The sequence below is a fragment of the Macrobrachium nipponense genome, chromosome 34 (assembly GCF_015104395.2).
Source record: "Macrobrachium nipponense isolate FS-2020 chromosome 34, ASM1510439v2, whole genome shotgun sequence".
Taxonomy (NCBI): domain Eukaryota; kingdom Metazoa; phylum Arthropoda; class Malacostraca; order Decapoda; family Palaemonidae; genus Macrobrachium; species Macrobrachium nipponense.
This window is the reverse complement of record NC_061095.1, coordinates 10,651,886-10,666,929: the sequence shown is the minus strand read 5'-3', so window position 1 is coordinate 10,666,929 and position 15,044 is coordinate 10,651,886. Positions and strand designations below refer to the sequence as shown.

At 40.2% G+C, this 15,044-nt stretch overlaps 1 protein-coding gene across 3 annotated transcripts in view; it reads right to left on the bottom strand.

The window, feature by feature from the left end:
• The window catches only part of LOC135207901 (uncharacterized), a 223,490-nt gene that overhangs the window by 22,686 nt on the left and 185,760 nt on the right, over positions 1-15,044 (bottom strand). For all 3 annotated transcript variants that reach the window (XM_064239820.1, XM_064239821.1, XM_064239822.1), the window contains one exon: positions 7,774-7,840. In XM_064239820.1, the coding sequence (XP_064095890.1) occupies positions 7,774-7,840 (67 nt within the window). The remainder of the gene's footprint in view (positions 1-7,773; positions 7,841-15,044) is intronic.

Genomic DNA, 15,044 nt, shown 5'->3' with positions numbered 1-15,044 from the left:
AAAAATAACATGCTCCCGAGACCATCTGTTAATGTAAAAAAAAATAACAATCGAGTTCACAACAAGATGTACATATTTAAGTCATATTTCAACTAAAAAACACTTCATATAACAAAAAATAACCTGTTTACGTTAAACAGAAGCAAGAAAATCTCTGAATCAAGTTAAGTAGGGCGAAATAATGCTACCTCTGACCTGATTTTTCCAAACCAAAACATACATCTTTGTTTTTATTTTATAATACTATACATAGTAATATGAGACTACATACAGTATTATTGGATACAGTGAAGTAAAGAATTACTTTTTAAAAGAGCCAAGGAAAAGATGCACATTAGTTATGTTTATATTTTATGAGGGTCTCTCGGTGCTTCGGCAAGTACTAAAATACATACTGCTAACCAGACAACAGCGGCATCTATTAACGAAATAAATAACAAAGTCTAATTCACATATTTAAGTCAATTTTCAACTTAAAAACACGTCATACAAAGAAAAATAACATTGTCACATATGAATAGTGTCTGAGGATTAATTTACGCTAAATAGAAGCAAGAAAATTGCTCTGAATTGAGTTAAATAAGGCGAAATAATCTCACCTCTGCCCTCATCTCATTTTTCCAGTATCATTGGATACTGCGAAGTACAGGATAACTTTTTAAAAGAGCAGAAAAAAAGACGCATATTCGTTATGTTTGTATTTTATGAGGCGGTCTCGGCACCTAGCCTACAGGGGCTGCCTGTATTATTACAGTGCAAAAGAGAGTATTTTATTACTGATGATGTTTCATCTCTAATCACTGTAAAAATATTTAAAAATACATTTCATATGGAGGCAACACTAGTAAAACTACACAGGCTGTGGCAAGTTCATCAGCAGCATGGAATGAGTGTGCTCACATACATACCATACACACACGATTGCATTTTTATCTTCTGGTTCGAAAGAAGGAAAAAATGAGAAAATACATTAAAAATATAAATGAGAATACTGTACCATAAATTATAAATATAAATGTGTGTTACTACTATACTTAGACTACAATGTAAGCATATCTCTCTCACTCTCATATGTACATGACTGAATTTATGTTTTTGTTTGAAAAATAAATACTGATGAAAAAATACAGTAAAAATATAAACAAGAATACTGTAGCATACAATATATGTACTACATAAATAAAAAAAAGTGAAGGAGTGTGCGTTTACTTAGACTTTGATGTCAACATTCTCTCTCTTTCTCTCTCTCTCTCTCTCTCTCTCTCTCTCTCTATCTCTCTCTCTCTCTATATATATATCATATATATATATATATATATATATATATATATATATATATATATATATATATATATATATATACAGTTACCATCCGAGTTACGACCTGCGCGATTACGTCCACCCGTACTTACGACAGTGTCCGACAGGGGTCTATTTTTTATATTTGGCGCGTTTACTGTTTGGCAGCGCGGTAGCGTAGTGCGTGCGGCGCGGTATGACAGTTACGACGGCGCCGGCAGCACAGCATCCCAGACACTCATCCCAACCACCTCACTCACTGTCTAGACATTGTAGCAGTACTGTAACATTGTAGCAGGAACATTTTTTTCATTACACCTTTGCCATGGCCCCTAAGAGAAAGTCTGACTCATCAGAATGCAATTCTGCCAAGAAAGCTAGGAAGGCACTGACGTTGGAGATGAAGATGGACGTAATCAAGAAATATGAAGGTGGGATGAAAGTTAATTGTATAAGCAGAAGTCTCCATCTCTCCCACTCCACGGTCTCCACTATTCTAAAGGACAAGGAAAGGATTAAGGACGCAGTGAAAGGAGCAGCCCCAATCAAGTCAACTATTATCACCAAACAGCGTGAAGGACCGATAGCAGACATGGAAAAGTTGTTATTTACGTGGCTGGAAGATAATAGACAAAGAAATGTGCAAGTGATGTTGCGAGCAGTGCAAAGCAAGGCAACAAGTTTATTTAAAATGTTAAAAGAGAAAGGAGGTGAAGAATATGCTTCGTTGGAGTTTATAGCGAGTTATGGGTGGTTTCGTCGATTCCGAGATCGGTACCAAGTGCACCATGTTCTGACGAAAGGCGAGGCTGCTAGCAGTGATGCGCCTGCTGCTAAGGCATTCGTTGAAGAATTTGATAAACTAATTGTGAAAGAAGGATATTTGCCTGAACAGATTTTTAATGTGGACGAAACTGCCTTGTTTTGGAAAAAGATGCCGAAAGGCACGTACATAAGCAAAGAATTCGCGAGTGCACCAGGGCACAAGGCAATCAAAGAAAGATTCACGCTATTGTTCGGTGGAAACATCGCAAGACATAAATTAAAACCTTTTTTGATTGCGCTTTCAGAAAACCCACGTGCACTGAAGAATGTGAACAAACATGCCCTTCCCGTTTATTACCGAAGTAACAGAAATAGGCCTGGATGAACGCTAGCACTGTTTGAAGATTGGTTTTTAAACTGTTTTGTACCCGAGGCACATCAATATTGTAGCGATAAGGGCATTCCGTTTAAGATTTTATTAGTGCTTGACAATGCGCCTGGCCACCCGACGCACTTGGATGATCTTCATCCTAACGTGCGCGTTGTCTTCCTTCCCCCTAATACCACCCCCCTAATCCAACCCATGGACCAGGGTGCGATTTCTACGTTCAAGGCGCACTACGTAAGAATTTCCTTTGACCAAGCCATCGAAGCTATGGATGAAAACCCTGAGCTGACTTTGCGGGATTATTGGAAATCATACAACATTTACCATTGTATCAAGCATGTCGCTAAAGCTTGGGATTTGGTGACAGAAAAATGTATGAGTGGTATTTGGAAACACTGCTGCAAACACTTCCTCAGAGATTTTGTTGGCTTCGATAACGAAGAGGAATTAAGCAACGTCCGAGGAAAAATTGTTAGCTTGGCAAAGCAACTTGAGTTAGGATGTGATGAAGAAGAAATTGAAGAACTGATAAGTGAAGAACCTGAGGAATTAACAAATGAAGAACTGTTAGCAATAGAAGAAGAAAAGAAAGCTGAAGAAGAAAGAAGAGAGGAAGAAAAGGAAGTTGTAGAAGAGGAGGAGCCCGAACGAAAGTTTGACTGTAAAGGGATTATCGGAAGCCATACAAATGCTTAATACAATGCTGCATAAATTGGAAGGAATGGATCCGAATGTTGAACGGTTTTGCCCGGATAGAGAGATCTATGCAAGAAGTAATGAGGGCCATACAAAGAAATCTACGATGAAAAGAAAAAGCAGAAGATCCAAACGACACTTAGCATGTTTGTCAAACGAACACAACAAAAGCCCGCCTCATCCAGCATCGAAGCCACCCCCCACCCTCCCCTACATCGGCCAGCGCAGTAACCACCCTTCCCCATCCCCTGCCTCGCCTGACTTAACAGCTGATCTTTCTTTCGACCGTGCGTATGAAGAAAGTGTTGATGACGTCGAACCAAGCACCAGTGAACATTAATTTTGAGTGTTGTTTTGCTTATTTTTTTACATGCATATGTATTTTCTATTTTGTACTACAGTACTGTATGTTCTATTTTGAACTGTAACTTTTCTATTTTCGTATTTTGATCTTCATTTGTATTTTTGTATAATAAATTCAACTGCAGTAATAAATATTTTATTTCTAAAACCATATTATATTAAGATGTATGTACGTAGTATATCAACTAAGCAACTGAAAAAAAAAAGCAAAATACATTGCACCTACAGTATAATATTAAAAATATCTCTATGATAAAATGATAAAAGTGAAACTAAAAGGCATAAAAATGATAAATACATAAACAGCTTGTACGTATAGTACAACAGTAATATTATTCAACAGAAAAAGTATGATAAAAGTGAAACTAAAAGGCATAAAAATTATAAATAAACAGCTTGTATATACATATGTACAGTAATATTATTCAACAGAAATATATGATAAAATTATAAAAGTGAAACTAAAAGGCATAAAAATGATAAATAAACAGCTTGTATATACACAATAATATTATTCAACAGAAAAAGTTACTTAAAAATGCAACACATTCATATCATATGTCCTCGAGTACAGTATAATCTTCCACTTTAACCGAGTACTTATAATCCACGTGTCGGCCATTTTGGCTGGTATTTTCGACTAACGACCATTCTGACATACGACCTGTTGGTCGGAACGGATCTAGGTCGTAACTCGGATGGTAACTGTATTATAACTACAACTCATAATATAATAAAATTTCTTTGGTTCTCTAGGCCACAGATCTGAAAAAGAATTTAAACTTCATCTGCCTTTTAGCCGTTTCTTGAGTTTTCCACTTCTCAGTGTGGAGCTCCTGAAGTGGTTTGCTCCAAATACCCAAGGAGTATGTTTTTCTATGACTGGTGAAGGGCTTCCCTTTTGTGACATCACTGTGAACTCACTGGCTAAGTCATAACATACTTCTACATCAATATTTTTCACTTATCTGACTATGTAAAAGATTTTAGCAGGGAAAAGAAGTGTGCTTCCAAGGCAGAACATAATTAAGCATTGTTTTTGTTTTGCTTGTTGCAACTGGAAGTAATTATTTAATTTGTATTTAATTCTAACTAATAATTACATCATAACATGCACAAATAAGTGGTGCAAGATACTGTATCCATTGCTGTGTTATAGTCAAACTCATCCTTTTTGGCCACTAAGGCGTTGGTCGCGTTAAGCCTGGATTTTCCACACACTTGCCACAATTCTATAAATACGCCACGACAGTGACAAAGAAATGTGTCTGATATTTTTTATACTAACTAAATATATGGTAATAACTCTGTCTTATAATAAAACTTCATTTGTTTAAGAATGACTAAGTTTTTGTTGGGAGAATTGATATTATTAAAAATGTTTTCCTGAGATTTGACAACACCACTGTACTGTCATTGTGCTCTGCAGCCAGTTCTCTCCGTCTCCGGACACCGAAGGTCATTCTGTGTCACTGAGTCACTGACCCAACATGGATACATCTCCCACTCCTTGCCGCCCCCGCCTGCATAGTCAAGCAAAGGAAATAATTTACAATGTAAATCTGTACTTTTTAGATGAAAAGGCCAGCGGTGCACCTTTGTTACCATTCACTCAATCCCTTGCTCGGACAGCCAAAGCCACCAAAGCAAGTGGATTTGCAGCAAAGCAAACCAAAAATGGGGGGTTAGAAGCTGAACACAAGAAACTTGTCTTCCACTCACCAACAAAAACTCAGCCTGCAACGGTTACTAATTTTGACGACTTTGATAAGTGTATCCTAAGAAGAACTGTACATATTGGCATTTTACGAAAGAAGTGAAATCCCTACTCTCAACAAAGTCACGGAAGAGCTGAAGAAGAAAATATCTTACAAAGGTAGCATTGAATCACTTCGAAGATTCCTGTTGCAGACTGGCTTCCGATTTCCTCAAGTTGATGGCTGTAAATTCCCTATGGAACAAAATGATGTTGCTGTTGCTAGCACAAGATTTTTGAGAGAGATGCAGCAAGTCAGAAAACTTTGTTTTTCTTGACGAAACCTGGGTCAATCAAAATTACACTGTTGCAAAGTGTTGGACTGACACGGCCTCCAAACAAGCAACAGGAGTCAAGCCCATTACGGGAAAAGGAAATCGCCTCATCATTCTTCATGCAGGAACGAAAGAAGGCTTTGTTGAGAATGCCGAATTATTTTTCCAAGCAAAAAATTATGGTGATTATCACAAGCAGATGAATGCTGCAGTTTTCAAGCAATGGTTTAAAACCCAGTTGTTACCCAACATCCCCCTGAAGTCTGTAATTGTGATGGACAACGCATCATACCACTCGATGGTGCTTGAAAAAACCCGACAAAATCTTGGAGAAAGGAAGCAATAAAGGACTGGCTTATTAAGAAGGGTGCATATCTACGTGACAACATGCTGAAAGTGGAGCTCTCTGAACTCACAATAAAAATGAATAATGGAAAGAACACTTACGTGATTGACACAGTTGCTTCAGAAGCAGGACATAAAGTACAACTACCCCTATACCACTGTTAATACAACCCAATAGAGCTTATATGGGCGCAAGTAAAAACTTACATATCCAAGAGAAATACATTCAAAATTGCTGAACTTGAGCATTTAGTCAAAGATGCTTTAAACACTGTGACAGCAGAAAACTGGATGCAGGCAATAAAACGCACTGAGAAACTTCAAGAACAAGATGCAAAGCAAGATATAGCAGTTGAGCGATTTATAGTCATTCATCATTAACATCGAGGACAGCTCAGACGACGAATCTCCTGATTAAACAGCAAGGAGAGGATTAGGCCTACTGGGGAGACCTCTATAAAGAAAAAATGCGCCTTGACTTTTACCTCCATGGTGGTGTGGAAACAAAGTCAAAATAACAAAGATCAGTCTGAGAGAGAGAGAGAAAGAGAGAAAGAAAGAGGTGGGGCGGAAGTTCCTGGGTAGACGTGGCAACGGTGGGGAAAATCCTCGGTATACTCGACCAATGCCTTACTGGCCAAAAAGGATGAGTTTGACTATAGTTTTTATCATTATAATTGTGAAGTTATTACAGAAAATTGAAAGAAAAAAACATTAAAATTACATATACAATACAAAAAAAATTTGACATAATCTGAACTATAAATCAGGACAAAACACACTTAAAATCCTTAAGCTTTATGAGGGCTACTGTCATCATCAAGGAGAATAAAACTATATCAAATTTCTGCAAAAACATATCCCTTGCATAAATTTGATTTAGTTTTATTCCCCAAAACTTAGGGATTTAGTGTATGTAACAATTTCCAAAGACTTAACAATTTATAACAAGTTATAAATAAGAAAAGGGTCTTATTTTATCCTCACTCCAAAATGAATGTGATAGTTTTTCATAGTCCTCATTAAATACTAATCTTATTAATTTTGATTTTTAAACACCGACATCAATATTCTTCCATTTCTATCTTCAAAATTTAACCCGTAAGTCATAGAATATATATTCCATTGGCCCCTGTGGTTGTTTCAGCCCTTATGAAGGGAGGAACTCCATAATCCTCATCCTCCTAGTCTATTTTTTCATGAGCAAGCACTCTGGGGAAGTAGCCCTTAAGCTCTATCCTTGGCCTAGTATGACACAATTATAAACTGACTAGCCATGGCAAGTTCAACCGAGACCTTCATTATCATTCAGATATTCTGATTTTCTTTTCACTCACATTTCAGAAGTTTGCTTATCCCAGTGCAATTTTTTTTTTCAGTTAAGCTTCTGCGTCAAGAGCATTCCACCTACACATTGACACAGTCTGTTGTAAATTAAAGAACTTATGATAAAACCCAGAGAATGACTTCACTGTCACCAGGAGCACTGAGGGTCTTTGACATATACCCAGCCAGAGGCTGTGTTATTCTTCTTAGAGCATGTCTAATGGTTGTGCTGATGCACAGGACAGGCTACTGTAAATTGATGAGTTTGTTATAAAAAATATAAATATAAATTCATATTAAGATAGTCTTCTTATATTCTTGGTATACGCTATGTGCAGCAAACCAATTTTTTTTGTTTTGGAATGTCTTGTGATTTTATTTTTCTATTAATAATACAACCTTTACCACTGAGTTCTTGGTATTAACATCACAGACAATAAATACCTTTTAAAATTGTTCATAAAATTCACCTTACCTAAAAATGAAACATCCTTACAAATACTAAATAATCTTTATAACAATGTTTACAGTAGTAAAATGAAAACTTTTTTTATAAATACCTTTATCAAGAAGGTCCTCTGCATATGTAATAACTAATGGATCATCTGGACAAAGTTTTATAATCTCCTGAAAGTATGAAAAATCAGTGAAACATGAATACACTCTAAATGCAAGTGTGTTCTTTAAACTTTTAGCAAACATACTGACAAATATCACTATTCAACAATTAAGCAAATATATTTTTCAACAAAACAAATTAACTCCTATATACACACACACTAATCACTTAAATATGATATTGTTATGATACAATAAAGTTTGTTCATACTTACCTGGCAGATATATATATAGCTGTATTTTCTGAAGTCCGACAGAATTTAAAAAACTTCCGACACACGCAGTGGTCGGCCAGGTGGTTAGTACCCATTCCCGCCGCTGGGAGGCGGGTATCAGGAACCATTCCCATTTTCTATTCATAATTTTTATTTCCACTGTCCCCTGAGGGGAGGTGGGTGGGTACTTGATTATATATATCTGCCAGGTAAGTATGAACAAACTTTATTGTATCATAACAATATCATTTTGTTCATGAAACTTACCTGTCAGATATATATATAGCTGAATCCCACCGTTGGAGGTGGGAAGGGACAGAATAGAAGGATTTTGGGAAACAAATGCATGCAGATGATTTACATCTTGGTTCCACCTGTTAGCATAGCCGACTTCGTGATTACTGTCACCCAAGTCTGCTTCTGCTTTACTAGAGTTGCCAGCGAGGTAGAGACCTATAAAGCTGGTGCACTCCAGATGATCTGTCAACGGGGGCGTGACCACAATGTGACTAGACCATATTGACCATACCATGAGGGCTAAGAAGTAAAATAAATATATATATATATAAATATATATCACCACCTGACCAACCTAGCCAAAGTTAAGGTGTGTTAACTAAGGCTTAAGAGTTAAGAAGTCGCTGTTGTCGGCGACTCAACAACTCAATTAAGAGCTCTTCCTAACCATTTTCTACAGGATAGGATGAGTGGTACTTCTTGCCCCCAAGATTGTGTCCTGCAGACACCGTATGGCCCTAGCGAGCAGCAGATCTCATATGCCATCTTCACATCTCGCAGGGAGTGTGAAGTGAACACAGAGTTGCTTCGCTAAAACATGGTACTCAGGATGTTGCTGAGTGACATGCTCTGTTGAAATGCTTCCGAGGCCGCGCCCTCACCTCGTGAGCATTTCAGATAAAAAGATTTCAAATCTTTGTGCAAAACACAATGAAGGAGCATTTTTGAAAGAACTCCTTAACACTAAAGCCAGGGTGTTCTTCGATATGGGCAAGTTTGGTCTTTTTCGGAACACAGCAGATTGCCCGAATGACTTCGACTTTCTTGAGTTTTATGTAGATAAAACTTGAGAGACCTGACAGGGCACAGGACTCTCTCTGGCTCCTGCCCACTAACTTGTGCCATCCTTGCTTCCAAGCTCCTGGCCCAAGGACAAAACGGGTTTCCATTCTTAGGCCACAACGAAAGGCTTAGAGAGCACACCGCCTTGTGTTCTCTAAAGCCAAAACTTGTGACGATGGCTTAAAATCTCACTAACCCTCTTTGTCGTATCTAGGGTGGTTAGAAGAAGGCCTTCCTGATCACATGCAAGAAGTTAACAGGTAGGAGAGGTTCGAATGCTTTGACATCAAGAACTTTAGACTACGTCTAAGTTCCATATTGAAAGCTTCGATCTGGACATGCACAGTCAGTCCGTCTGTACTAAAGTCAGGTGACCGACCAGTTGACCAGTCAGACGAATCAAGGACAGCAAGGCTGTACCCTGAAGACCATAAGGCACTATTCGCTGAAGGATGAGTGTCTGGACTGCCTGGGCGATTCAATCTAAGCAAACCTTGGGGGTGTATCAACGCAACCCAACGTCGTCAGCGAATCAACTCCTGACTCGAGCTTCTGGTGCCAGGAGAAAGGAGCAAGGAGCAAAAAGGCGATTCAGTCCCGAAGGAAGAATGCCTGACAGTCCAACCTGGTCTCATGTTACACGATCATCGGGGGTGTATAAACGCAACCGACTTCGTCAACAAGAAACTCAGGGCTACTATATGTCGCCTGATCTCGCGGGAGTGTCTGACTCCGAGAAAACAGGTGAGACAAAAAGTAGATGGTGAGCGAGTTTCGAGATTCCACAGAATCAAAGATCGTGAAGGGTCTTTGTTGTTTGACAGACGCAAATCTCTGAGCCCAAAAGCCGTCAACAACATATTTGCGTATTCTTTAATAGTTGTGACTGCCAGCTTATCCCATTCTTCAGACGGAAATGGAAGACGGTAATCTTATTCCTGTCAACATCTCGATAGTCTGAACGTTGTCAGACTCAGAGCGGAGAGGTTATAGGTACCTTTCGAGTTAGAGTAGACAGACTCTCTCGGAAAAGGTCCTAGGAAAGTGAACTAGGAAGGATGTGACCTCTGTGAATCCAGGATCCTGAAGGCCAACATGGGGCGATCAGCGTCATTGTCGCTCCCTGTGACGTCATAAATCCTCTTGTTACATTTCCTAAGCGATTGAAAAAGGGGAAAAAAAGAGACTAAACATCCATCCCCGTTTAATACCATAGGATGGCGTTTAATGGTACCGATCCCGGATCGAGAAAAAGGGAGCAGAGAAGAAGCCTCTTCGTCCTCAACCTATCGAAGAGAAGAATGAAAGGGCGTCCCTAAGGTCTCCACAACTCTCAACTTGCTTCTAAAGAAAGATTCCACTCGAAAGTCAAAAGTTGCTGCCGTCGATCGAGACGATTCGTACGGACTTTTGCAATCCTGTAACGAACCTCTAGAGGATCGTTACATTCTACGCCTGTTGTTATAATAGGCTCTTTCTCGTAAACTCGAGCAGGGACCGAGAGAAGATACTTCTTAAGATATGAGAGAGCTGTGGAATTTCAGAGTTGATGTGGACCACTGGTTCCAAAAACTCGTTTCGAGGACTGGAGGGACGACCGACTTGCATTTACTTCTTTCAGATTAAGATCCAGGACATCTGAAACCCTATCCAGATGTCCGGCATCTTCTTTCTATCATGACGCACTGAGAGATCTTCAGAATCATTCCTAGATCTTGAATAATATTCAGTTTTCCCGGTAGGAAAAAACTGTGGTCTGAATTGCAGTCTATTCGGGGAAACAAACTTCTTCAGTAAGGAAATGGTCCCCAGCAAGCTCATCCATTCCCTCCCCGAGTATGCTTACTTCCCTAATAAGGCTGCGCTTTGCCTAAGCAGGAGAGCATATAAAAGTGCAATGTTGCGGTAGACTCGTAGTTCTATACCGTGCGGTAACGAGCACCGAAAGGATAAAGAGATAACTCTGTTGAACATAGTAAGGCAAAACGAATGCAACGTTTATTCATTCACGTAAGAAATCCCCTCAATCTTAGGCTAAAGTCCGTGATTGTAGGACAGAGATACAGTTAGTCAGTCAATCCCGCAGGAGAGACGTAACCGCCAGCACAGAGATACGGTTAGTCAGTCAATCCCGTAGGAGAGAGAGACGTAACCTACCGCGCATGACAGCGCACGATCTGTTACTGGCCTCGGTTGGACACTGACAGTCAGCCTGAGTCAGGCACAGCAGCAGCCAGCAGCTTACGAACGTCGTCTCTTAACTTTATGTCTGGGTTGCCAGCTACCCTATTCTACGAAGAAATAGGTCCGTTATTTTTTGAGCAAAAAGAGACTCTCAAGCTGGTATATTTAAGCGAAACAGAAAACGCTAAATATATAGATGCGTTTGTGTCGTCAGAACACTACCATACAACGGTAAAAGATAAATCGGAAACTCCTGGAAGGCTGCAGGGAGTAACGATTAAATGTCCTTAAAATAAGACAATAGACCTCTCGGTTGCCATACCGAAAGAGGTAACTACAGCAAGCGTGTATGACTTGAACCCAAACCAGTAGTAAAATAACGCAACGGCAAAATATTTTTATTATATCACAATAAGGTTTGTTCATACTTACCTGGCAGACATATATATAGCTGAATTCGGAAATACAGCTACATACATATCTGACAGGCAAGTTTCATGAACATAACTTATAGAATCGAAGCAGACAGCTCAAGCTTCTTATGTTATTGGACATAAGCGTTCATTGACGTAGTCTACAAGTCTATTTCTTGTACGAGTCTGCGAATGACAAATGAGAGCTCTTCCGAATCTTGTCAATAAGAGCTTATTCGTTTACGCAATATCAAGTTAAAGAGATGGTTGTCAATGAGAACTAACCCATTTACGGGACAAAGAGATATTTTGTCAATGAGGGGATACGCCCACTTACTTGACAAAACGATAGTATATTGTCAATGGGGGAAAGTCACTGAATTGACAAAACGTAATCCAGGAAGTCGAGCATTTTATTTTTCCGATTCCCGTCTCAAACGAGGAAGGGGGCAAGAATCCTGTTAAGAGACAGGGCTTACGGCAGGTAGAACGACGATGTTCAATTCGGCAGCGTAGTCCCGACTAGAAACTGACAAAATCTATCATCTGAAAAACCCTTTCAGATGGGCTAAAAAGCTTGCAAAATTATCCTGGGAAGAGGAAGAAACTCTCCAACCAGCTTCCTCTCCCGTATCACAACTAATGCCTGCTAAAGCTTAAAATTTATTGGCAGTATGGCAAAGGAGGTCCTGTCTTGCGCTTTCCTGAAGAGCGTCCTTTTGATGAATGCCTTTGCAAGAATCCTACTGAACGTCGCCGAGACGTCGAGCCTTTACATAACCCGTAACTGCCTTATCGCAAAGTCTTGACTGCGGTAGAGAAAACGAGATCTTCCCTTGAGCTTTCTTAACTCCATCCACCTTTGCGAAAAGCAATAAAATATTGACAGAGACCTCTTGAATTCACGAAACCTGAGGTCTTGCTGGGTTTCGAAGACGAAGTTGTCTGTTCACTTTAAGCTTCCTCCGAAGCACTGCTTACTTCACATTCTTGAGGGCTCAAATCTTAACAAGAGCTTGAAGAGTTCAACAGAAACGTTCAGCCAGGAGACAAACCTGGTGTGCGCTGGCACGTCAAACCATCGCTCGGCGTCCATTTGCGAGGCGCTTCGCGTCCTGGCACGCACTCTCCGGCTCCTACTGGCGAGCGACGCTCGGCGTCCACTGGTGCGCGCCTGGCGTCCATCCGAGCGTCCCGTTCAAGCCGAGCGTCAAAAGAAGCGTGCAGAAAAGCGTCACGCTCCTGACAGGCGTCAAAACAAGCGAGAGAAACTGCCTTCTTTTCATATTTCTCGGTGGAAAGACGTACACGTGATCAGGCGACGTTCGCCTTCTTACTTCTCACTGAAATGCATAACGAGAGAGAGAGAGGGGACGTGAAGCGTCCTCTTCTATAAAGCTTCTATTTAGAGGGCGCGAGTCCTACCGAAGGGACGCCAGATCGATGTGGGTTCCCCGTAACCCTCCTTCGGCTTTCGACATGCCCTCTCCCTGGTCCTGGGAGTCCGACAGAGGTCCAGGCCTAGAGGCGTTATGGGGCGGATCTGACGTTCCCTCCTGACGAGAGAGAGGACGTGAAGCGTCCTCTTCTCTAAAGCTTCTTAGAGGGCGCGAGTCCTTCCGAGAGCTCCAACCCTTGCGCGGGGAGGAACGCCTCGGAGGACGAGAAGCAATCCTTCAGGATTCGTGCACGTGCACGAACTTTGGCAGTCTGGGGATTTTCATCAGAAACTGCCGAAGGCACGCCAGATCGGTGGGGGTTCCTCGTAACCTCCTGCGGCTTTCGACATGCCCTCTTCCCTGTGGTCCTGGGAGTCCGACAGAGGTCTAGACCTAGAGGCGTTATAAGGCCGATCTGACGCACCCTCCACTACACAAGGGGCACTGTCACTGCACTTAGCCACTTCACTATTGCTCTCTAAAGCAAGCACTTTCGATTCTAAGTTACGAATCGAAAGAGTATAAGAGAAAGGGCAGTAACCTCTAACGACACTGTTTTAGGGCCCGAAGGCAACATTACAGGGTTAGGAGTAACAATAACAGAAGTAGCACTCTTCACAACAATGAAGGAGAGCGATCACCTCTCGCAGACATATTCATAACCCGTAGGCCATACTATAGGGTAGGTTAAAAGGCAAAATAAAGTCTACAGGAAGGTTAGCAGGTTCACTACCCTGACTGTTGTTTACTGATTAATTGCGTACATACGAATCATATTTTTTCCTTACGGAATTAGACATGTTTACTGATTAATTGCGTACATACGAATCATACGTCTTCCTTACGGAATAGACAAAGTCTCACACTCCTTACATGACAAATCTCAACAAAGAAGCAAGACCCATACCCCTCGTGCATACCAAGTGCGGATCTACCGAAGCTTTCGGTAGCCACACCCTATCTTTGCAGACAACCCACTCTGAAACTAGCCTAACTAGATTCAGATATCTTATGCAAAAATGAATCAAATTCAAATCAATTTAAGATAGCGTATGCCTAGCCACAAATCCCAAGTAAACATAACATCAAAAGACAATTAGGATACTTAGCGGCAATGAAGTTTCCAAAATCCTAAGACGGAGGTACAGAAAACAGGTGTTTTCAGCACCGGCGACAGAAAAATTATGAATAGAAAATGGGAATGGTTCCTGATACCCGCCTCCCAGCGGCGGGAATGGGTACTAACCACCTGGCCGACCACTGCATGTGTCGGAAGTTTTTTAAATTCTGTCGGACTTCAGAAAATACAGCTATATATATATCTGACAGGTAAGTTTCATGAACAAAATAGCCTTTTTGCATCTGTGCAAACTCTCAAACATTTCACATAAAAGGGAAAAAGTCATGCAAGTGAAAGTAGTTCATGTATCTAAGGTCTAATCAAGATACTGTACTGTAATCTATTAAAATATTTATGGTTCTGAGTGCAGTAGATATCAAGGTATATGATACTGAAAGTTCTACAGAGGTAGCTTTTGAAATGGAGTTACACACAGAATGAACATATTAGAATGTTTTATTCTATATCTCCCGAAAAGATAATTAAATCTGAGAATGAGAAAGAAATTACTTGTTTGTAATAAAATCATAAGTTCCGATTCCTCCTAGTAAAATTTGGACTGCATAAAAAGTCAAAATTTTGACTGACCCTATACGGATTCCATTGCTAGAAAAGGCATGGATTTCACTATTTGTTGGGTAAAAGAAAAGGCACCCTTGAGCATCAAACACTATTCTCAGGATCAGAATCTTTAGTTTATGGCACTTGGCTAATGATGTTAACCCAATTTTCTCTGAAGGTAAGCAATTTTTGGTGTACAGT